This window comes from Chaetura pelagica, unplaced genomic scaffold (genome assembly GCF_000747805.2).
Source record: "Chaetura pelagica isolate M959 unplaced genomic scaffold, ChaPel_1.0 scaffold15, whole genome shotgun sequence".
NCBI lineage: Eukaryota > Metazoa > Chordata > Aves > Apodiformes > Apodidae > Chaetura > Chaetura pelagica.
In genome coordinates this window covers 1,510,868-1,535,592 of record NW_009953507.1, presented here as the reverse complement: position 1 = coordinate 1,535,592, position 24,725 = coordinate 1,510,868, and the positions used below count along the sequence as shown (strand labels likewise).

General features: G+C 35.4%; 1 protein-coding gene across 2 annotated transcripts in view; it reads right to left on the bottom strand.

Moving 5' to 3' along the window:
• Positions 1 to 557: 557 nt before the first annotated feature.
• BRD1 (bromodomain containing 1) overlaps positions 558 to 24,725 on the bottom strand; it is a 50,469-nt gene continuing 26,301 nt past the window's right edge. The window contains exons 8-12 of one of the 2 annotated variants that reach the window (XM_009999450.1): positions 10,068 to 10,203; positions 8,740 to 8,867; positions 6,412 to 6,521; positions 4,721 to 4,875; positions 558 to 2,462 (exon numbers count right to left, since the gene is read on the bottom strand). In XM_009999450.1, the coding sequence (XP_009997752.1) occupies positions 2,279 to 2,462; positions 4,721 to 4,875; positions 6,412 to 6,521; positions 8,740 to 8,867; positions 10,068 to 10,203 (713 nt within the window). In that variant the 3' untranslated portion in view covers positions 558 to 2,278. The remainder of the gene's footprint in view (positions 2,463 to 4,720; positions 4,876 to 6,411; positions 6,522 to 8,739; positions 8,868 to 10,067; positions 10,204 to 24,725) is intronic. The other variant, XM_009999449.1, reaches the window with a different exon arrangement.

Genomic DNA, 24,725 nt, shown 5'->3' with positions numbered 1-24,725 from the left:
TATCTGAAATAAATCTGATGCAAGTTGGCTTTTTGAAGACTCCTATTAAGCAATCCTAACAAGTAAGTAGCTCTACTGTCTCAATATTGCAGATTAAGCTCCATTCCTTTCACAGATGAGCATGCTTATACGGCAGATCCCTGAAGTCATTACACAGAAGCTCTATTTAAGGCAAACAACCACATTTTCATTTTGTTTTTCTACCTGATATGGCTGTTGTTTCTCTCACAGCAGCACACCTCAGTGACAGTCCTTGCCTGGTACCAGCCATCGCTAATCCCCCCAAAGCTGCATTTACTGTCAAGACTGCGAACTACTTTTGCTTGATCATTTGTGAAATTTATCCAGCTCATCTTTTAATCAATTATCAGAGTCCATTACAGGCACCTGGCCTCAGGTAGTGTAGCCAGCTAGAATACCTACTATGCAGAGGGCTCAGCAAGGATGATACTGCATGACACAGCAAGAAAACAACCAGATTCTTGAGCTAGTGCCTCTGTATCAGCTCAGTCATGCAGTAATAAAATGGGCACTACAGTAAAATCTCAGGGGCTAAATTCAGGACAAAATTAACAGTTGAGAAAGAAATTTTATTTCAAGCTTCTAAGGGGGTATTACAAACAATAGAGAATAAAAACATTAAAAACTATTTAAAAAGTAATTGTCCCTTTAAAATAAAGATTCAAGCAGGTTTAACAATGAAGTATGCTATTCAATGAAGTTTTAAAAAAAGATTTAAAAAGTCTTGGTTTTGCTGTATTTGCTAATCCTTTATAAAAAAGCTGGGCATAAATACTTCGTGCATTCATATGCATTATTTGGTGTTTCATATTATATAACTTGGTACAGTATTTAAGATACCACTGCAAAAGAGTTCAAACACAGTGCATTTATAAATAATGGAGTCATTATAAATCACATTGCAAACATACCTTGTAATTTTCATTGTTACAAATTCAGTATCGCAGTGAAGGTAGGAATAAAGTAGCTACAACAATCAATATCTCGACTTTATTGTTTTTCTTTTTAATATAAAAATGCAGTTCTTGAAACCCACCCTCCATCTTCCCCCTGCCCAAACATAATGCTTTACTTCTTAAAAATAAAAATAAAGTACTAATTCTATATACATCACATGTACCATACAAAAATGTATCCAAAGTTTCTATTGCTACCAAAGTGTTCTAAATTAAAAGTTACATACATCCCCTCATTGGAAACAAAAGATTACAAGTTACAAAAAAATCAAATTACACACAAACCATCGAGTTATTTTATACAATTTCCAATACATTTTTCTCCCAAAGCAAGTTGTCTTCTCATGTGCCTGTATAAAAATGCGTATCAATATATTTGTCAATTTTATTTTTCATTATAAAGCAAATTAATACATTTTCTACAATAAATAAAACACAGGGAGGCACACATATCAACAAAATTAAAATCAATGGGAGATAAATGGGATATGGTTTTGAAAGAAAGAGTGAGGCTTTAAGCCAGGTTCATTTAAAACAAAAACAATCTTGAGTTATTTTGGGCAACAATGGAGTGTTTTTGGTGATTTGCAAGTGATGTACATAGTATAATTTTTTCTTGGTGTCTTTCTCACAAAGTACCCTCCAAAATAATGCAACTTCCTTTCTTAAAATACATATTTGTAATTGTAAATTTACATCAATCTTAAATATGTGGTACTTTGTGCAAAGAGCAACAATTTACACAAACATTCAGAAGTCTTTTTCAGAAGCTACAGACCAAGGAAGAAATGATACAAGCAGCACCATATTGTATATGATTTAGGCAAACATATATTTGATGCCATTTTGATATTAGGCTTTAAGACCCACTAAACACCTTAAGCTGGAAGATGGTGCTTAGGTAACTTAACCTCAGAAAGAAAAAAAAAAAAAAAAAAGGTAAAAAGCATGGAAACAAAACCCAACTCCCTCCCCAGCAAAATTATAAAAGGAATTAAAGAGCTACTTCTAAAATCAGAATAAGTTAAGTGTTGAATATACATTTATGTACAATTATGAACACTATGAACAAGACATGTTACCAGGTTTAGTGGAAAATCCTCCAAACTACAACACGATAAAATCATTAATCAATATGGCAATGGTGATTTAGAAGAATCGCTCAACTATTTCAAGTTTGCAGAACTCAGCCACTGAATCAACAATTAAGGGGTTGTATCTTCAATACATTCTTTTAGACAAAGAGGTTCATTAGTAGAGTTCAAGTCTGTGATATTTTTCATGCCTTGGTAGAATCTCTGTTAGTCAATATCACTGAAGTCACTGACTGGCTCTCCATGGACTCGACTCAGGTGATTCATAGCACGATCAAAAGCAATTCTTACTGCTTTTCGTATGCTTGAGTTACGTCCTTCCATCATTTTTAACTTGTCTATGGTCTCATCTATCCCAAGGGGAACCATTTTGGATTTGGGAAGCCACTGCCTGTAAGAAAGCGTAAAATAAGTATGTTAAAACACAGAATAAAATCAATCAAGAAGTTTGTGTGGAAATGACAGGGCTGCTATATTGTGTTTCCCATACAGCAGATGACAGTTATCATCTTAAACAAAGAAACAAAATACCTTTTAAGGTAGCACTTAAATATTTAAAGAACACAAAGCATTAATAAAGCCTCTTCCACAAAACAATGAATAAATTCTAATTCAATGATACTTATTTCATGATTGATATTAATTGTCAACTGAAAAAAAAATGGCATGAAATACTGATGCAATTTTAGTTGAGGAATAGGCAGCAGCAACAAGGAACATTGTTCAAGATTCATGTTGACACAGGATTGTTTCTCTTCATTCTTTCATTTCTGTTGTTACAAGGAATTTGCAGGTGGTGGGTTTTTGCCTTATGTTTAAGACATATCAATTTGTTCTTTATGGGGAAAGCTAAACTATCAAGAAAGTTGTCCTTAATATGCTTTTACCTTGTAGTATGGAATCTCACTAACTTAGTATTCTTCAATATGTTCCATAAATATCACTAATTGCTGGGCAACGAGGAGTGATAGCGACAAAAGTTCTACATATATTCTTTTAGGTAAAGGAAAAAATTTTCAATATTTACTTAAAATGTTTAATGTCAATTTATCTAATTTTCATAATTTTTTATCTTAATCCTGATTTCTTAAGATAAGGGTATTAAGGAAAATAAAAATTAGGTAAACTAATTAATATCTATTGAAGTATGTTACTGTAGTCTGCAATCCTAACCCTGCAAATGGCAGAAGTCAGACTTCTCTTAAAGAACTTCAGTTTGGAAGTCCATTTGGAGCCAAACAAACTGAAAATCAGACAGTAAAGTCTGATAGAAAACATTATATTAAAAGACTTTTATTTTAACTGAATAGAGGTGTCTCTTGAAATATTTTTTATTAAAGCACTCTAAATTACAACCCTATTGTACTGAACATGCACACTGCAACAAAGTAGAGTCAGTACAAGGACATAGACAGAAAAGATTAGTAACATCAGCATAGTAAAAGTAGCACTCAAATAGTTATCAGCTTTGACTCAGATCAGAGGGAAGTTTTAAGAAGGTATTCTTTAACAGAAAGATTGCCAAGTCCTCGAGATGCAAGTGCTGAAGAAGAGGAAACAAATACAGCTATTTGAAAAGGTAATCCATAGGTGATAGAAGCTGGTGTCATGGACTGAAAATGACATAAACCCTGCAAGTGGATGAAAAGCATAGACATGTTCAGAAGTAAAAGAGACAAAAGTGAGTTAGAGTAATGAAAGAATAAAGAAGATCATGAAGTGCCACCAATTAATTAAGAAAAGAACTGAAGCACAGAAAGAGCAAGCCAAAGAATCATTATTATGCCAAAGGATCTATGGGGACTGAAAAGAAAACATCAATTCTAAATTTCAGGCAAGAAGTTAGTAAGGTGTCAGGGTAGTAGGACAGAGAGAGTCAGGAGAATGGCAGCATTTCCAGACATCAAATTATGATGAGCTAAAGCGGAAAATGTTATCTAAAAGTATAAGAAAAAACAGGAGTAAAACAGATATTAAAAAATAGATTTAAAGCTAGTTTGACCTGTGCAGAAACCTGGAAAGAAGAGGGATTAAGAAAAACACAGGAAGAAAATTCTTCCTTTCATCAAATTATGTAGGAGAGGTAAATGAAAAGCCCAACCAAACAAAAATATACCAAAAACCCCCTCAACCTAACAACAGATGCAGACACACAAGAGCTCTACTGGAAGGGAAAGATAATGTTTTATTGTGTGAATTATCCTTTGAAGCTTCACACAGAATATTTCTGATGCTGAAAGAAATCGAAGAAGGGAAGGTTTAATGAAAAAATTTAGAAAGGGCTAAGAACTTAAAATGCGAGTGTTAATAAAACATTTAACTATGAATGTTAAAAAAAAAGTAAGGAAAATGAACTTCAGCAGACTGGAGAAAAAAACAAAACAAAACACATGGTGACTGGGAAAGTAATGATGAAGGCTGATAGAGATACAACTTATATTTTCTTCCAATGGACCATAAAAATGATCTTTCAGTGATAATAAGCTCTCATCCCAGAACAGACTCAAATATGAACTTTTAATGTTACAGTTGATATTGCCATAGGAAAGGTATCTATGGCAAGATAATGTTTAAATTTTCTGTTAGACTAAAGGTACAGGTTTTAAAATTTTAAGTCACTTCATCAAACAATACATTACAATAACATACCAACTTCTTTTATTGTCAAAAAATAGTACTAAGAATAGTTTTTCATCTGATTTGGTCTGCATTTGTTCTCCAATTTTCAGTACATCCAGAGGTGGCACTGGTATAGTAACACCATTGTGATGGCCAGCAACACGAGGCATCTTAGGGTCAATAATCTACAAGACAGGAGAAAGGACAGTTACTAATTAAAAAAACTACTTAATTTAAGGTGTTGCAAATAAAGTTAGTAGGAAAAGAATCATAAACTATACAGCTACTGCAGAAAAACAGGCTTTGTGTTACACGCTTAGACAACTTCTTGACATAAGCTGTATAGGCAAAATGGAGGCACAGTAGTAGATTTAACAAAAAAAAGTCTATCTCTTGAGCATTTTTCACTCACATCAGTTTTTCTCACATCTGAATTTTCCTTAGCATGACTTTGTAGACTGACAAGCAAGTTTCAGAATGAGGAAGCTGAATCAGGATTTTTAAAAGCTGTAACTGGCCTCAAATTTTGAGTTTTGAAGAATCAACCTACATTAAGGTATACATATTTTTTTCTGCAAAATAAAAGTCCCAAACTCAAGATCTGTAGCAAAAACCCCTCTAAACAAGAAAAAAACACAAACTACTCAAACAGGAATTACTTTTAAATATCTTGCATATCCAATTCAATGACTCAGCTTTCAGCAAAACATGCAGTCAGAGTCACAAATTCTCTTTCTCAACACAGGCTGGGGGAGGGGAGAAGATGCTGCTCCTATTAACCTAACGGAAAACTCCTTTGTAGACAGATCACTCAGAGAAACATGAGGTCTGACAACCTAGTGAAATTTTCTGCATCTGACCAAGAGCATTCGAGTCACCCACTAAGGACACTTCTAGTCAAGTGCTCTCAATCTCACCTCCACAGGTTTTAACATGACTGTGTGATGACATTTCCTGATGTCTGCAGCACATGTATGTTAGAACAGTCATGACTGTCCAATTTATATAAACCGAGCTATACCCCCATATGCCTGAAGCCAAAGATTTTATTCACAGTATTTTCTCTGCAAACTTTGATTTAATTAGAACTGTGTGTATCTCTCCTGAAACAACATGGGCAGGACAGCTTTAAGTTTTCAGTCCATCATTCACAATGGATACAATGATTCAACTCTACCAAGTTTTTTGTTTCTTGAATGAACTACAGAATTAAGAGCATTTTTAAACTCCTTTTGCAGCAGAAAGTATCTTATAGTTCCAACATTAACAAGATATTTCCCGAATGCTTAATCACTTGATTCTTTCATTACATATATGTATACATTGCAGAACCAAAGACTACTGAGACAGGTGTGCTGCTTTTGGCTGAGATAAGAGTTAATTATCTTCATAGTAACTTGAATGTGGCTATGTTTTGGATTTGTGCTGGAAACAGTGTTGGTTAACACAGGGATGATTTCAATATTGCTAGCAGTGCTTAGTTGCCAGCTGGGGATAACCATAACAAGTATTGCACAGCTCAGAAGATGCCAAGGGTAGTTGTATTGACTCAACACCTGATATTGCAACAATTTTACAAACTAGATCCATGGCAAAGAGGGCCTAAGAATCCACCTTCATTCAACCTAAATGGCAATTATCAATTACTTTAAGTTCATGCACGAATATTTTCAGACTGGGAACAGTATCACTATTGTACTGACGGGAATCTGCGTACTTACCAGGGCTGGGTAAGAGGGATATCCACTGCATTTGGCCCATACTACTTTTAGAGGCTCAAGAACAGATGTTGCAGCATCAGTTGAAATCCACATGCTGCTGTGGCCAACTTCTAAGAACAAATAATAACATAAAATTTAAAAGTTAAAGAATGAAACCTCAGATAAATCTCCTGTAGTTTCTTCATCAGTACATCAAGATCATTAGAATCCAAGTATCACCTTTCATGTATATACCAATAAAAGGCAGTTAATGTCCTTAACAGCTCTTTAGATGGTACCAGTACTTTAATCCAAGCCCACAGATACAGAACAAGTTTTTAGACCATTCCAGAAACAGCATCTCTTAAAACACCTTAATTCTCAGAAAGCAAGTATTTGCAAAATTAAAATAAGCCTTTCCCTTTGAAAAAGCACCAAAGAAAACTCAGAATTATGGTACTCTCAATAATCAGTTTCTTCTGAAACGACAATGACAACCCTGTCAAAGAGGTGATGGCATTGAAGATGGAAGTTGCATGGCACGCTTCCAAAGTGCTGGATATCCACAGGAGGATTAGCATCTGACAAACTGCAATGCTAGTCTGGTATACCTTTATGCTATTATACATAAGTTCTAATCTGCCTTTTAATTAATATTTATTTATGGAAGTGTTCAAGGTGAGGTTGGATGGAGCTTTGAGCAACCTGGTCTAGTGGGAAGTGTCCCTGCCCATGGCAGGCAGGTTGGAACTAAATGACCTTTAAAGGCACTTCCAACCCAAACCATTCTATGATTTTATGACTTATTTTCATTTAGCTCTCATGGTCTCTCTGCCCAGCCCTTTCCCACAGCAAAATTCAAATAAGACAAACAGGGTTAAAAGAAGCAACTGCAATAGTGTTTTTTTTCTTCTCAGGAGGCTGTGTAATAGAAAACTGAGTTTCATTTTACTGCTTGCTTCTACCAGAATTCTGTTTTTCTTCTCCATTGCTCACCACTGAATTGAAGCATGAGACAGGTTTAAGACTTTCAGTCAACTGGCCCCCTAGACACATAAAGATAGTGTCAAGAGCACCAAGAAGACAGCAAGTTGTCCCCTCAAGATGGAACTTGGGGTTGAAAAACTAGGAATAAGGTAATGAAAGTTCACAAGCTGTAAAGATGAGGCAGGATTTCTTGTATGGGGAAACATGGTACTAAAATACAATTCAGAAGTTGCAATCTCAATTTCTTTGTTTTGCTGCAAGGCAATTCTTTACAAAAGTAGCTCTCCACTTGCCAAAATACAGTTTATTCCTCTATTCTTCCCAATCTGCACACATTTAAAATGGGCAATGCTTACTTATAATGAAAGGTGGCATGCAGATATCTGTCCTATATCAACATCACAAAAAAGTACTGAGAAAAAAGTAGTTTCAAACCTTCTAAGAGTAGAAATAACAAGAGAAAAGTGTTAAAGATTATCACAAACACACACAAAAACCCCAGACCAATCAATCATTCTCCACAATATATTCTAGGCCAATTTTCAGCCATGGGCTAATTAATTAATTAAAATTTATTTTTAACCTATGGCGTTATCAAAGTTTAAAAAAAAATATTTGATTGGAAAGTCTAGCTTTAGAAATTCACAACTATGTAACATCATATCAAAATCCAATAGTTCATAGTGAAAGACTCAGTGAGAAAGACATGAGAGCCTTGAACAAGGGCAAGAAGAGCTATTAAGGCCAGGAACTAAAGACAGGTCTGTTACACACTACAAGGCCTAACTTCAGTGTGGGAACACTGCATCACACAAACACTGTTCTACTTACGGAAGAGATGACATACCTAAATCTTGTAACGGAATTAAAATATTGAAATGGGTGGAAAAATACATCAAGAGGACACAGTTATTTCCCTAAAGTTTGGTAACTTACTATCCTCTACATTCCTAGAAGTTTCCACTTCTTTCCAATTTCAAATTTTTCCTCTATCAAAGCAGACCACATCCTACCCATTTGTCAACATACTTATGCAGAAGAGTAAATGAGGAGTAAACTGTAAACCAAAAAGCCCAGTAAAGAAAAGCACTGACAGAACCACAAACAGCACTTGAGGCTAAATTTTGCTTGCAGTACCAGAGTAGACTGATCACTTTTAGTAAACTTATTAATCAAAAAAACAAAAGCAGGTACTAGTCTCAAAAGTCTTTAAAGAGTCAAAACGCAGTAGTCTCTTCAATGCTATCAACACCACCATTAGAATGCATATTTTAGCAGTGAAAGTAAGAATGCTAGAATCTGTCATATAAATGGACAAAATTCTAGTTATACAATGTTATTAAGAAAATTATTCATAGTTACCAGCTGCAATTCTTGCTGCTTTGGCATAGTTTCCATTCTCAATACATGATATCAATTCACTTCGGTCTTCCAGTGTGTGTCTTCGTATAAGTGCAGGTTTACCTTTACCACACTTTGGTAGGCTGAAACTACAGATAATAATTTTAATATTAAAACAATTTCTTAATAACGAACAGTATTAATTATAAATCAATACCTTGAAAAATAATTTAAAATTTACTGGTACACAGTAATATCAGAGCAGCAAGCTCTAACAAATTCTATGTAACAAACACAAACAATGTAAAAGCCAAACCCCTAGATTATTTTAATGCACACAATTGCCTCGTCATCAGCAAAAGAAACAGTATGCAACTGCACCTTAACTGCTGCACAGGTTATACATGCACAAATGAGAGAAGTTGCTTTGCTCCCTCTGTTCTAACAATTCCACTACATAGGAAGCATAATCTCTCATTTGGCACTACAAATTCAATTATTTCAATTGTGGACTGTCTATACACAAAATGGAATATTTGTTCTTTGCACACTTTAGTTTTCCTTAAGAGATCACAGCATCTGACCAGAAATTATTCTAGATCCTCAATATATCATGCTCACAATTTATATTAAATTCTCTGTTTCTGAAAGTCTGTTTGACATGAGTGCATTAACACCGTTCCCTTAAACAGCTTTTTCTTGAACACAAGTAAATTGCTTTTCTCTAAAGGATTATTCCTATATTCCCAGTATACCCCATCCTCATAGCCCAGGACTGGAAACAGCTACCATTTACCCAGAGAATAGCCTGCTTTTACAAGATTTGCACCACTGGTGATGGAGAAATATTTATCAGTTATGACAGAGGTGACCATTTTGACAGTCCTATCTTCACCGACAGGTTTCTCAAAGAGAAGGTCAATAGTAAGTATACATATATTATCATCACTAGAGTAACTAGCCAGTAATGCAAAATCACAGACTGGTAATCTACAGTTCCACATGTAGTGAATTAACCTGCCCTGTGTACAAGACTCTGCTTTGGAAATTGCTTCTTTCCTCCTCTCACCAAAATAAACACACCCATTTTTGCTGTTCAGGATTAGGAATTAAAACAGGATACTATGGGCACAAACATGTATACGTACCCACAGAGAGCGAGAGAATAACTTGAATTCAACAAAAGAATACTAGCAATATTGAAAGGCGTCTCAGATTTGACACAAAACTGAGAAAAATGAAATGTACTCTTTTCTCTAAAATGTATGAAATCCTCTGATATGGGTCACAAGTAGTATAGAAAATTGGTGTATCAATCCCATATTTGTATTTCAGGTTTACATTTTTACCTCGTGTTACACAAAAGACTGTTACTAGATGAAATACTAGATTCTGATGCGCAGCGGCGACGAGGTTCAACTTTTCTTCCTGGTGTATCATCTAATGCTCTTTCTTTACTTCCGTCTCCGAAACCGTTTGACAGACCTGCAGCATAACACAAAAATATACTGCATCAAACAGGAAATCACACGATTTTTATTCCTGACTTTTTTGTATTCACACATTTTATTATTATTGTTCTGTACCTCAAGCATTTTGATGTGATGAAAAAGAAAACATGAACATTAACAACACATTTGAAACGCAGTATTATAAATAGGAGGTTCCTGCAGTCCAGATTTTAAAGATAGAAGAGAAATTTAGGTAACATAATAAAAAGGTCAAGATTATAATATGGGAAACACCAAATAGAATAGCAAGTCTATGTATGCAATGATTCCAACTACTACGTCACTCAGGCTACAGAAGCTGAGTAGAAAAAAATAAGAAAAAAAAAGTTATAAACTAGGCAGATTTACCAAGTAAACATAAGACTCATTTGAATACAATGTTATACCAGTAAATCAATAAATACTGAAAATACTTTTGAAGCACTGGAAGCAAAGAGTGGTAGGGATTCCCTCCTGATGCAACCTAGTTCTTTATGAAAGTCTTCCTACTTTAGTAACCCCAGATTGACATTATCATGTCTGTTTTCTGTGATTCACAAGCAGTAATATGCACATTACTATTTTTACTATCCTTCCCCTGGCACAAGTTTATATACATCCAAGGATATTATATTTTAATTTAATAATTGTAATGAAAACATAAAAATGCTCTTATATTACAAGCTACTGTTTTGAAGGACTGACACCAATCCTTCTCTGGGTTTGCTAATTCACAAAACTATAGTTCTTATTAAGCCATTTCCACATTTTATTAAAGAGAAAAATGAGGCTTCAGATACAATTTTGAAGATTTTTCCAGGGTGGACCATGGTGAAATTAGGACTGAAAAAACCTTCAAAACCAACAAATACTCAAGAATAGCAACAGAAATGAATTGGCTGCAACAGTCCTAGCTTATAATCAGCTACTGCAACCTGTAGGCTCCAAAAAGAACAGTATTTTAAATAAAAACTCTAAGAACATATTTCCTTATAATAAATTATAATTTTTACTGAAGGCATATGAGCAGCAGGCTTCTCATAATGCAAGAAAGAGCTATCCATTTCAGCTTCCCTCTTACCAGGCTTAAAGTTCATTATGATCTTTGGTCATTCAGATAGTCAAACAAACACATAACTTCAAGTGCTTCTCCACAGAGCATTATACTATTAAGACTATTATTGGAGAAGTCCCTTATCAAGTCCAAATGCTTTCAATCTGTTTGTTACAGGAAGTCTGACAACTAAAGGAACTGGAGCTCAGCAAGTTACTTTGCAAGATTCAGTTGTATTTCAAGGCATTTCCATACAGTGATTCAAGGTGCTTTACCCTCTACTCCAGGAGACCTTTCATGTGGTTTCTCAATACAATTTTAGATTTTTAAGAGAAAACAGAATTTATTCAATGGTCTGAAAGATTTACAGATAGGCATTCTCTTCCATTTAGTTGACATTGTAGAACATTCCTTTAAGAGTGTCTGTTTTGTAAATTCTGTACTTGTCTTTGATTTCCTATACAAGTAAAAAAAAAAATAAATAAAGGTAAGATTGCCTTAGTGTTCAAGTACCAAACTACATGACAGCGGTTAATCTTGTTCTCATCCTCAGCGAGTCAGTAAAAATATCTGGAGATAAAGAAGGAGCTCAGTCTGAGACTATATTGAAAGACCTGTCAAAACAGAGTATGCTGTATGAGAAAGCTTGAATTCCCTTACAAACTATCACAATACATTTCTCATAGCATCCGAAATGAAAAACTGAGAAATATTCTGTAAAGATAAAAAGGAGATCCTAAGGTCTCTACAAATAACTATTTTTTATTCTTAGACATCCTGTCAGACCTATTTTTTACATGATGTTTAGAAACAGTTCTGTTTTCATCTTGCCACAAACCACAGACACATACTCAAGTTATCATTCAGGCACCTAGGTAATAAAAATCAGCTATAAGCAGAAAGTTAGAACACAAATTCTAAGTTTAAAGACAGATCAAATAACTATTGCTACCAGTTCTCAATGGACTGAAAAAGTGTAAGGAAACTGTTTGTTCTTGTAAGAGTATGTATAAAGTGTTTAACCATATGTACGCCAAATATGACTTGGCTACGTATCTTTGCATACACTGGTTCTATATGTATATCCAGGACAAAAAAAAAATCTAGGGTGTAGCTTCATGTTTTGATTGCTTCAATCAGTTTTTGATTGTGCTGACAATGGACATTTTGGCTCTCAGTTCCTTGCAATGGTTTATCTTCGTCATCACCATGTCAGCATCAAGAAATAATACATGGTCATGTAATGAACTAGTTTTCAGCCATGCACTGGGCAAAGCAACCATGTGATTGCCTGATTGCTGATGTTGAGAAACAACGGAAGCAGCAGAGACATGCAACTATAGCAGGGAAGATGGCTTTTTGCAGTGGCAGTCCAGTCTTATATTAGCTTAAACATAATGAGTTTAATGATTCATTTAATTCACTATCAGGTTTTTAAGATTACAGTAGGCAAAATTTTTCCCATCCATAGTGACAGTGGAAAAAAACCCCAAACTTCATTGAGAAACAATGAATATTATAGTACAAAAGAATTTAGAGCTTCTCAGACACATTTCTCTCTTTCTTGTGGAAGTATGAAAACCAAAGAACATGAAGGCTATAATCAGGAGCAATTTTGATGACGATCATTCCCTGAATGACATAAGCCTATGAAGTCCATGAGACTCAGTTTATACAGTTTACTTTTCAGAAATAAGGAACAGGCATTATTTTAAGAAAGGAAGACCTCAACACTTATTTTAAAGAAAACACACTCATACATAGTCAAAGACACAGCAGTTCCCAAATGACCTTGTTACTTGACAGAAAAATCCAGGCAATAAGATATATGTCCTTTATGGTATCACTAATGTGCAAAAAATAAAGATATGTAACTGGGAATTTTGGGTTTTTAGATGATTGCAAAACTCTTTTTCTCCTATGAATCAATAAACACCCAGTTTTCTGTAGCTACAAGAATAAATGAGATTAAAGATGACCCCCATTTGCTTTGAAGAATTTGCATTTTATTGGCTCATAAGATATGACTAAGAAGGTAAAATAAAGAAAATCCTCAGTAAGCCTGCAACAAACCTGTATGAGCCATTTACATTTTCCAAAAGCTCATGATTTTGTTAGATCAGCTAAACTTTTGCTACAGTTACGGAAAGAAACACTATTAGGTCAGGTACTGAACTTCTTACACATATTTCCTCTGACCAACATTCTTGAGTGAGGACAACTCAACTGCCTTCCTTCCCCACTCCCCCAAAATCTTAAACATCAAACTAAAACCTTTAATTATTGGATGATAACTTTTTATTTTCCCCTCTGTTCTCAAGTTCCTTCAAAACAAAAATCCACTATCAGAGGCAGAACTCAAAAACAGTGAAGTGTGCCACTGATCTTAAATGCAGGGTTACTGTTGTTTCCAGTTTTCAATTCTAGTCTTTTTTTTTACATACAAAATTTACTTTCACGTCCATCATGGCATACAACAAAAGTAACCATTTTAGAAATAACCACTACAAACAACTGTAAACTAAGAAGAAAAAGAAAGTAAGCCAAAGATGATCCGCTTGTTACTTTTTTCACAGGGTTTTTACTGCCCATAAAAGTTGTATTTATCAGAGGAAGTTTTAACATTTTCTCTACAGTTGCAGTGTGTTCTTAAACTGCCATTAAAACTTTCATAAAGTATCTATATCAAGCAAGATAGAAACTTGTTCCCCATACCAAATTCATGGAAGAAGGGAAAAGGTAACTGGAAAAACAGCAGAATTTTGGAAAAAAAATGGAAGAAGAACACAAGATGAACAAAACGCTGCTGCAGAATAGAGAACCACGCATTTCAGACTGTAATCACATCTTGCAGTTCTGCTGAAACAAAAATAAAGCAGAACTTGCATAAAATTATTCTAAAGCCATTAAAATGTTACTATACATAGCCTGATGCAAAACTAAGCACACTGAAATGTAAGATGAAGTGCTGTATTAAAACCACAGCTGAAGACCTGAGAAATAATGAAAACCATTAAATAATTTCAACCACTAAAAAAGTATGAGCACTCAAAAAATAACTACATACAGTGCACCAGGCTCGTACTATTTAGGTTCATTTTACCAAACAAGGACTAATCAAGTCCTGACTTGAACAATTACTCAGCACCACTGATGGTTGTCTTCCTTAAAAGATATACATCTTAAAGAAAAAAGTATATTTTACTAGAACTACATAAACGCATAAAAATAGGTAAAGCATTTTTTGGTATGCTTTACTTCTCCGGAAGATCAGGCTGGTTTTTGGGGAAGGGAAGAGGATGAACATGGAACATTCTCAACTAATCTACTCTCACAGAGCATGTTCTAGGAATAAGAATGGTGGGCTGGCAGAAATCTGCGACCAATTTGTGTCACATATACTACAACATGTACAACTTTGTAACTTACGGAAATAGGGCAATATATTGAATGAAGAACTTAGTTTCATATATGTCAAAGACTTCCTCCAACAGTGTTCACTTTTTTTGTGTTTTAATGATGGCTGATGTCTCCAACATGATCCAAAATAATTACTTCAAATGTAATTGTCTTTCTGCGCTCCAAAATGATCATTTAATTGAATTCCATTCCATGTTGAGGATAATAGAAAATAATTAGGATCCAAAGAGATAAATACCCAGCATGATATTAGTTAATATGAGAACCTGGAAGACAGTGAAAAAGCCATTAAGTCTCTCTGAAAGGAAATAAGAGCTTTCAAATAAATAAGCCATCCTTACAGCAGTGTCCAGAGACAATAAGAATGATATAAGTGTCCCACGAATTCTAACACTAATACTCAGCTAGAAGTTTTAAATGGGGCAAAACTAAATAAAAAAATTCCCTGTGATTCAGTCCTCTTTCTTGAAAATGAAAATGTATGCAGGTCAATGAAAGCACAGAATCCAACCTCTATGTGCATGACATCCATCAAGAACCTGGTTTTGAAATGCATCTAAAAATTCTTCTGGCAAGAGTAAGAAGGGAGATAACCCTAATTTAAGAGGATTTATATATACTGGTATGCAGAGACAGGATAAAGAAATACTTAAATAAATAACCAGAATTTACTGTATTTTTAAATACACAAACCTTGAAAATGGGCATACTGCAACAAAAGGAAGGCACCCACAAAGTTTCTGAAAGTGACCTTTAGAATAATCCTATAAATGTCTAATTCCAACAGTAAGTTCTGGAGTACAGTAAGAATATTAGACACAATACTTCTTTTCAGAATAAACAGATGAATATCTAAGCATGTAAAAGTTTGCAGTTCTTAAAAAAGTATGCAGATAAAATGGGAGACATTCACAAAGATTATAAAGTTTGATGTAAAGAGTCTCAGTTGGAAATAAAGCTTTTAAAACTTGTTTAAAATTTGGTGATGGCAAAAGATAGCAAAGAAAATTCAGTGTGAGCCAATGACATGACACCTACACACTAAATAGCAGCAATTTTCAAGATCATAAATAGAAAAATGTCACCTTTGTCAGTTTAAGTAATACATAATAAATACAGTTTGGTGGCTCATCAAATAGTCAAAGTTTGATGTGTTTCAAAAGAATGCTGAAGATTTCATCTTGTAACTACTAATTTTCTTCAAAATCTGGGAATAAGTGTCTTCAACTAATCAAATGAGTTTGTGAAAATAGCTGAATCTGAATCACACAACAGAAAGGAAAACTAATCAACATTTAATAACTACAGCTTCCACAAGATAAGGATTGTCTGTTGCTTTGTGCACTACAACAATAGGAACACTGTATCGTAGAATGACTTTCCAAGACATTTTAAAATATACAAGTGGGAGGCAATACTAATGCAGGAGTCTGCAAACATTCCAGAGAAATCCAAGAGGAAAAAAAGAGCACACAAGCAGGAGCATTTATAGAAAAATTGTTTTACAACTTCTAGAAAGTGTCAGTTGTTCCAGTGGTACAAAAAGACTGATGATAGTAGTAGCATAAAAGAAAATGCCATTAAAAAGTGCAAACAAAAAACTTGAAGAATTTAAAACCAACTTGACAAATTGAATTATTTTGTGAGCTCTAGTTTCTGTGGTTCATAACATGTAACACACACACACCCAAGTTGATTGTAAAATACAAGTTTTAAGTGCCTCAATCACACATACAGACCAATGGTATGTAATTCAGGATCCAATAAATATAACAGCTATAGGAAGTCTGTAGTATTTAGGAGTGTTTATTTCTCATTATCTTGGCAAAGACTACTTATGAGGATTTAAGATCGGAATCTTTTTTCCAAGCACTGTTTTCTGAATTATGCAGTAATGCAAAAAAGTAAAGATCCTTAAGAAAAAGTACTTTCTTCTACATTTTCCATGTAAAGATTTTTATTTTCCAAACTACCAAACCCTTATATAAAAGAAAGCTACTAAAATTTTAAAAAAGATTATTTTCATTCTCAACTTATGTAATGAAACTGCATTATAATTATCTATCAATATACTGCATCAAGACTGAATGCCTAGCACTCTTTCAGAGCAGCCTAGCAGGACAAACCAAAGGCAAACTAAATGAAACCAACTTATTATTCTTATATTATTATTTAAAGGAATTTATATAGAGCTTTTGCCAACACGTTTTTTTTCTTCTTCGTTTCCCTTTAATTCTAAGAACAATTGCTGGGCACAGTACCCAAAGAAAACAAAACAGATGGAGAGATGAACTTCAGAACTCTCTTATGTAAGCATGTTCAACAAGAAATCATTAACATTTATTTGCCTTTAACAACTATTTAGAGTAATCAGTTCTTAATTTGTGCCTCGTTCTAGGACAGGGAACAGAAACTGGAGCAAAAGTTGCCATCTAAAGGAAAGATTAAGGCAGAAATGTTTACCAGAGATCTGCGACTCTGGACATGACATACAGGACAATGCAGTAAAGTGCAAGTCCTAGAATTAGCCAGTTACTTCATTAAGTTACCCAGCTGTATTTTTTGACCTAATTTTCCAGGCCTTTTGTACCTTGAAGGGTATTGCACATAAGGAGATGCAAACTTCAAAATTTTCTAATGACATGTTGTTGGGAAGCAGTTTCTGAGTGAGAACTGTACTATTAAAGCCTTGGAGGGAGGCTAAATGAGAAAAGTAACGAGAAAAAAGGAAGGAGGAGAGAAAGAAAAATTAAGGTGGAGAAGATTATTACTATGTTAGGATATCACAGCCTGACAAAATCCAACTGACAACAGGACCAATGAATGCTGTTCTGATACCACCATAATAAAAGCAACTTTGTTTCAAGTATTTCACGCATTCTTGAGACTAATACATGTTTCTTTATATGGGATACCATCTTACATGTACAATTCCTCTATGCACACCAAAAAAACCCTATGTCTGGGTACCAAAATGGGAAACATAGAAGAGAGCTATCAATTAAACATGGCCCAAAATATTGGGCCACACTAAATCACAATTTTTCTGGTTGGAAAAGACCTCTAAGATCAAGTTCAACCATCAACCTAAGTACTGAGTTCACTGCAGCCTGTTCCACTGTTTGCTAACGCTTTCAGTGAAGAAGTTCCTCCTAATATCTAATCTAAGCCTTCCCTGTCACAACTTGAGCCCATTTCCTCTCATCCTATCACTTGTTACTTGAGAAAAGAGACCGATTCCACACCTTGCTACAACCTCCTTTCAGGTAGTTGTAGAGAGCAGTAAGGTCTACCCTCGGTCTCCTATTCTCCAGGCTGAACAGCCTCAGTCCCCTCAGCTGCTTCTCCTAAGGCTTGTTCTAGAGACCCTTCACCAGTTTTTTTGCCCTTATTTGGACATGTTCCAGCACCTCAGTGTCCTTCTTGAAATGAGTGGCTCAAAACTGAACACAGCAGTTGAGGTTTGGCCGCACGACTGCTGGTCGTGATTGTGTACAGGGACACAATCACTTCCTTACTCCTGCTGGTCACACTATTCCTGATACAAGCCAGGATGCTGTTGGCCTTCTTGGCCACCTGGACACACTGCTGGCTAATATTCAGCTGGCTGTTTACCAACACCGCCAGGTCCTTTTCTGCTGGACAGCTTTCCAGCCATTCTTCCCCAGGCCTCTACCTGTGCATGGGGTTGTTATGACCAGAGTGTAAGACCCAGCAAAACAGTAGGGTTTCAACTTTGTGTTTTATATATATACAAAAAAGGACACTATTTGTGGCTAAGGCAATAAACAGGGACAAATTAAAATTATTAAGTACACAACAGAGTCAAATTCACTAAAGCAAAGGACCACAAGGAACTTTAAGGGTTCAAGAACCTTTAGGTGACTAAAGGACACCTGAAGGCTCTTCGGATATATTAACACCACCAACTTTAATACCAACTTATACTGATAAGACTGTGAACACAGGAGTAGGAAGGTGGAGAGATAAGTATCCTTCAAAGATTTGACAGAAAAAGAAAGCAATGAATATGTTGTAGCCATAATATCTCCAATGTGAAGATCTACATATCATAGCAAAAACTGAATTTACATTGAAAACGTAAACACATCCCTTCCCAGAAAGAACACACGGGAAGTTACTTCACAGCACAGCTCACTTATAAAAGTTATTCCTCTTTGGTACCCAGGGGGATTAATAAAATAAATAAATAAATAGCGGAGAATGAAAACCATCTTTGGGAAGATATTCACATAGCAAGAAGCCTCAAGACGCCAGTAAGTCTCCACTGTTTCTTTCAGGAGTAGTTCAGCTAAAAACTCGAAAGATGCTGCCAAAGGGGGCAGGGCAGATACAGGTACCAGTCCACACTTACTAACTGCAGTAATGGCTATACAAAATGCCCCCCACTCAGCTGAGGCAGTAGAAAGAGGAAAATAAAGATGAAAAGGGAAGAACTTGTAGGATACATTAAAACATACCACCATAATTACTCTTTATGGAGGACCTCCCTCTATGCATGTAACTACATATTCTTATTTTGGGGGAAAAAAAAGGGAAAAGGGGAAAAAAAAAGAAAACAAACCTACACACAAACCTTTTCTAAGGGACATTCATCTTGTTGTCAACTATACTGTGGGAACCATCTCTCTCTCCATTCACAGCAGAATGAGCCCTAAGTCACCTGTATTTTTGACTTGCAGATTCAGTGCTCAAAATTAGCGTTGGAGTCAGTGGATTCATTCTTCTTATTATCTCTCTCTTCATTCAGACCTGTGGGCAAGTACGTGGGGGTTGGACTAGATGACCTTTAAAGGTCCCTTTCAACCCAAACCATTCTATGATTCTGTGGTGTTCTAAACAGACCACATATAATGGTGATTTGATCCAATTCCAGTACCTTATACAAGATATCTAACTGTGAATTTGAAGGTAGGTCACCTATACTCAGCCCAAACACCATGACAACTGTATTCTTAATTTGTAAGCATAGTGTGGATCTCCAAATTCATTATTTCTTTAATACTGTCAATAAATCCCACAGTTCTCTGTTTACCATCTACACCACAGAGAAAAATTAAGTGTTAAAAGCCAGAGAAGAAACACGTAAGAGACTATGGTATCTTCATACTTTAGGTAACCAAACCTGTGCCAAGAAATGAGCTAAGCATTCTAAAAAATGAAATACCAGAATACAGTAAAATTCTCCACAATTCCTACAGCATCAAGAAAAACAGCATCTAGAAATATTTTATTATTACAGAAGATTCAGTTATACTGATCTCAGAAAGCACAGTAATTCTAAGTTGGGTGCCAATAATGAACATGTTAAGAAAATGCCCAAAAGGTAAAAATTTCAAGGAAATTATCAGGTTTAAGACCGAAATTTCTAAAATATGAATGCACATTATAACTCATATATGCACACACTTCATAAGTATTGAAAAAGGATGAAACCCTTGTTTATCTGGTTGTTCATCAAGCCCTGTAATTCTTGACTATGTTGCTCAAAATTCACTCTTTTCTAATCATATAAATCAAGAAATATGCAAAGGATTTTAAATGGCGAGGAAGTTAATACTATGCTTCTTTAGATAAAATAAAACCAAAAGGAATGTTTATTCTCTTAAATGTTGCAATTGCTGACTGGTATAAAGTAGTTTCCTTCTCTGTCTTTCCGCCTTACACATTAATCCTACCTGTTTACAAAGGACTTGTCTATGCATTCTTTCTGGTTGGGTGACCTGTAGCAGACCCCCACTGGAATGTCCCTTGTCCCTCTCCTCCCTTTAACCCCAACCAATAAGCTCTTATTCATCCACAGAGGGAGCTCCATGCACTCCAGCTGGTCATTTATATAGAGGGAGACATGAACTCCTTGTCTTCTAAGAATATTTTTTTCCAGAAATTAAATTTGAAAAAATTTTAGTAGAGCTGCCAGAACCCCTGCCTAACTCTTGAGAAGACCAAATACAAATAAAGAAATTAAGCATTTGGATATATTTTTTAAATTTATCTTCTTAAATTGCTTGGTTTTCTGAGCAAATAGTCAAAGTTTCTCAGTGGCCCATCACCCTGTTAAAAATGAACAAGCAAAAAAAACCAAAAACCAAAAAGCTCATGCTTGTCAAAACCAAGCAGTATTTTCTCCTCACTTTCTCAGCCTCTTTGGTGCTTATGGGCTACTCTTTTATCCTGTCAACTCAGCATCTGACCTCCTGTAGTCCCTTTGTCTCTAGTGACAAATTCAACAAGCAAGGGGATAACTCCTGTTAGGTCTTCAATGTTTTGTTTGCATATACATCTTAAAAAGTTTTATGTATCGAAACTTCCTGAAGGCAGGCAGCTGAGGTTTTCGGACATCACTAAATGCTTAAATAACTAAACTTCACACCAGACTTTACAAGAAACAATCACTATGCATCTAAAGAAAAACAAAAAAAAAAGTTAATTAAAAGTATAAGGACATTGGATCTGTCAGTAGAATTAGTCAAACTACTGCATTATATTCATGAATATACGTATGTCATTCCTGTCTATGTTAACCAGACGAGTAATTAGGCCAACTAGTTTTTTCACTAAGCATCGTGTAGTTTAGCTTATTATTTACTTACAGGACACAACTTATGTTCTTGGAACTGCATGGTTTACTTTAATTTCTCCCATTTAGAGAATGATAACTGAAAGTTGCACATACGAAGCTTGACTTTTCATCAGATTGGTCTGTGCTCCAGAGAGAAACTGAGTACTGAAGAGTTCAAAAAACAATCTGTATTCCATTTTACCCCAGGTATAATCTCTACCATTACCACTTCAAATAAAATTAACTGAAAGCAGTCATTGCTAGAATATTAAACTGTATCAAATGCAAGTAAAATTCATATACAGGTTACTTGCAGACAGTTCTCAAGTGTCATCAAACATTTTGTAGCCATCAGGCAGAAACAAAGTCAGCCCAACATTTACTCATAGATTTAATAAGACAGAATTGAATTTCTTGTATATTGACAACTCCATGCAAAGTACGTATAAATAAATGATAAAATCCCCCACTGCCCAAAAAACCCAATGCTTTTTATTTTGTTAAATACTCTTAATTCAGTGATGCATGTTGTAAGTATTTGTTTATATCAATTTCATTTTTGAGAAAATCTATGTAGCTGGAAACAGGAATACTAAGTAAACTACATTTCACTGAAGATTTCTATTACTGCTATCTAGCCAAGAAATAACTGAAAACCAACATACTGCATTATAATAATCACTATTTGCAATCCTAATTCTACAATAAATTAAAGTGACTGCTTTAAAATACTATATTCTAAATACTTAGTTTCTAATGGAAGGTACCAACACAGTAACTGAATTACTATCCAAAACTTATGAAAGCTTCTAGGTGACTGATAAAACCAAGAACAACATGAAAAATTTATCTGAGCCTAACCTACCTTTTTACAATGCTCAAACAATGCTCGTAACACAGTCATTTTGTTCCAGGACTTTATCTTACCTTTACACAACAGATAGAGGCAAATTTTTAAATGGTTGGTAAAATCTACCTTCTATCCATTAATCAGCTTTACTTTTCTCAGATGTAGTAATTGCACCAATTTCCTGACAAAAAGAATTAATCTTTGTAACAAAAGAGCAAGGTAACTCTACAATGGATATTCTGAAAAGGTCATTCAACTTGTTGCAGTTAAGATTTGACATGCCTGAACTCAAAGAATCATATATCCATCTCTGATGTGACCAAAATTTTCTATGTAAAACCAACTTATCTTCTTTTTGTAATTGCTAGATATAACAAGAAGCAAACCCAAGATACATCAAGGATGGATGGGAAATTTTTAAACACATCTCTCTGCTATGTAGTTGTCAGTTTCCACATAGCAACTATGGAAAAAGATATGCTATATATGTAATCAATAATATCCCAGTAGAAAAAAAAAAAGGAAATTAAAATTTAACACTATTGCTTTGTATTTTTAAACAAAGATTCACATATAAAAGGAGGTCACAGTATTGAAATGAAGTGTTTTCAGTCCTCTTTGATGGCTATGTCATGTTGTTGACTAGTCCTCTATTTCTCAAAAAGAGCTAGTAATTATTTTGTAAATGAAACCCAGCCATATATAGGACATCATACTGACAAAGTAGTGTGCCAACGGATCCTGTATGTGCTTTTCTTGAAATTAACTGTGAAGCACACCTACCTCCAGTGTAATTCAAGAGACCATAATAAAAAGGCAGTCTATGAGAATAATGAAACAACAAAGTAGGTATGGTTTCACTTAACTATGTAAGCTTTAGAGTCTTCCTTTGAACTTCTTCATATGAGTGACATGAAAGGAAGAAAAACTGAGGAGACTGAATAAGGTGAGGGACAAAACAAGGCACCCTTAATTACTGGCAAAAAACCTCACATTCTTTATGAATAGGCAAGGAAGAAAAAAGATGCAACACTACAGCTCTCAAGTACTTTAAAATTTCAGTGCTTTTTATGCTAAGCAAAGCCCTTTTTAATGACTTCTTGCCTACATCCACTAGAATTGAGGAGTAAGGGTCAGTACCCCTCCCCTCTCTGCAGCAACTGACTGCCTCATGGAGCAATGATCTAAACTCCTCAAAATGGCTGCTCCTCATGCTCCCTGCCTTTCCCTTCTTCATGGGCTAAACAACAACTATGCTGCCATTCTGAAGAAACAGACTCTATGGCCAGAACCCTGTGCTGGGAGAACCACAACATTGTTGCTGTTTTGCCTTGAGACTGCAGCACGGTTTCATTAGATAACAGCTCAGGGGAGACAGCGAAGAATCAATTGGAAACCTTGGACTACAATGTAACGAGCTATAAAAGCAGCCCTGGACAGATTGCTTCTGCTGCTTTGTGCCTTTTTGTTACTGGCTGCTGTAGGGCTGCCTCTTGGCTTGTGACCACTGCTGCTGCTTCTCCTTTTTGGGTGGCTTTTGGGCTGCTGGAGTCTACAGACTGCCACAGGGATTGTGTGCTACTGTCATGGCAAGAGTACACCAATAAAGGATGGAGAAGAAAGAAGGTATTGCTGTCAGGGATAAACCCCAGTGGACCACTACCAGTCATAGCCTACCCTATTCTTGCTGTGCGTAGTCTTGCTGTTGTGCTGGGGAGGCAGAGTGGCTGCGAATATAATTTAAATAGCTGACCATCTCAGGAATAGAGTAGAGACCCATCCTGTGAATTCCTTCCCCCTCTTACCTTGCCTTTACATACACACATCTTGCGACCCCACCGAAGCGAAGAGTCAGTGTCGGGCCTGTCCTCCATCTCCTCTTCCTTTCCTCAACCCTCCTAAATTCCCCCACTTACTAGCACTGTTGGGTGGGAAACTTTAATTGTTGGAGTGCTACTCCCAGATTCTTTTATTGCTCTTTGCCCTTACTGAACCTCTTCTCCCTAGATTTTGTTAAATCCCTTAAATAAACCATTCCATTTGTAAATCTTAAATTTGGCCCTCAACTGTGTTTATAGGGCATGGTGAAGGTTGGCTGCTTTCCCACTCTAAAAGTCAGCACTGCAGTTAGCCGTTCCTCTGAGAGAGGCTAACGCTGAATGCAGACCCTCGGTCCCATTAATTTCTCCAAGAGGGATCAAGGAGTTGGATTGCGACATGAAGATATTGAACATTCATAGTAGACAAAGAAAACTGTGCAATAATAATTCCTTTTCAACCCCAATGACTGCTCATGATGTTGCTAACTCACAAGAATGCATGTAAGAAGCCTGAAGCACACCTTTCCTACCATGGCTTTGGAGAAAAAGGCTCATGTCTGCCAAGTACTTCTGAATAAAGACATTTTACCAGCAACCTGAAACTAAGACTTTGTGAAAAATATCCAAATAGAAAAAAAAAAAAAAAAAAAGTCCTATATATGTAATTTCATTAATTTTTATCAGAACATGGATATTTGTATGTATCTACAACAGCTTGCATTAGCAAAAGTGTAACAATTGAACTGGTTTCAAATCTTGGAAAGCATCTGAAGTTTGTGCTGGTTTCCTG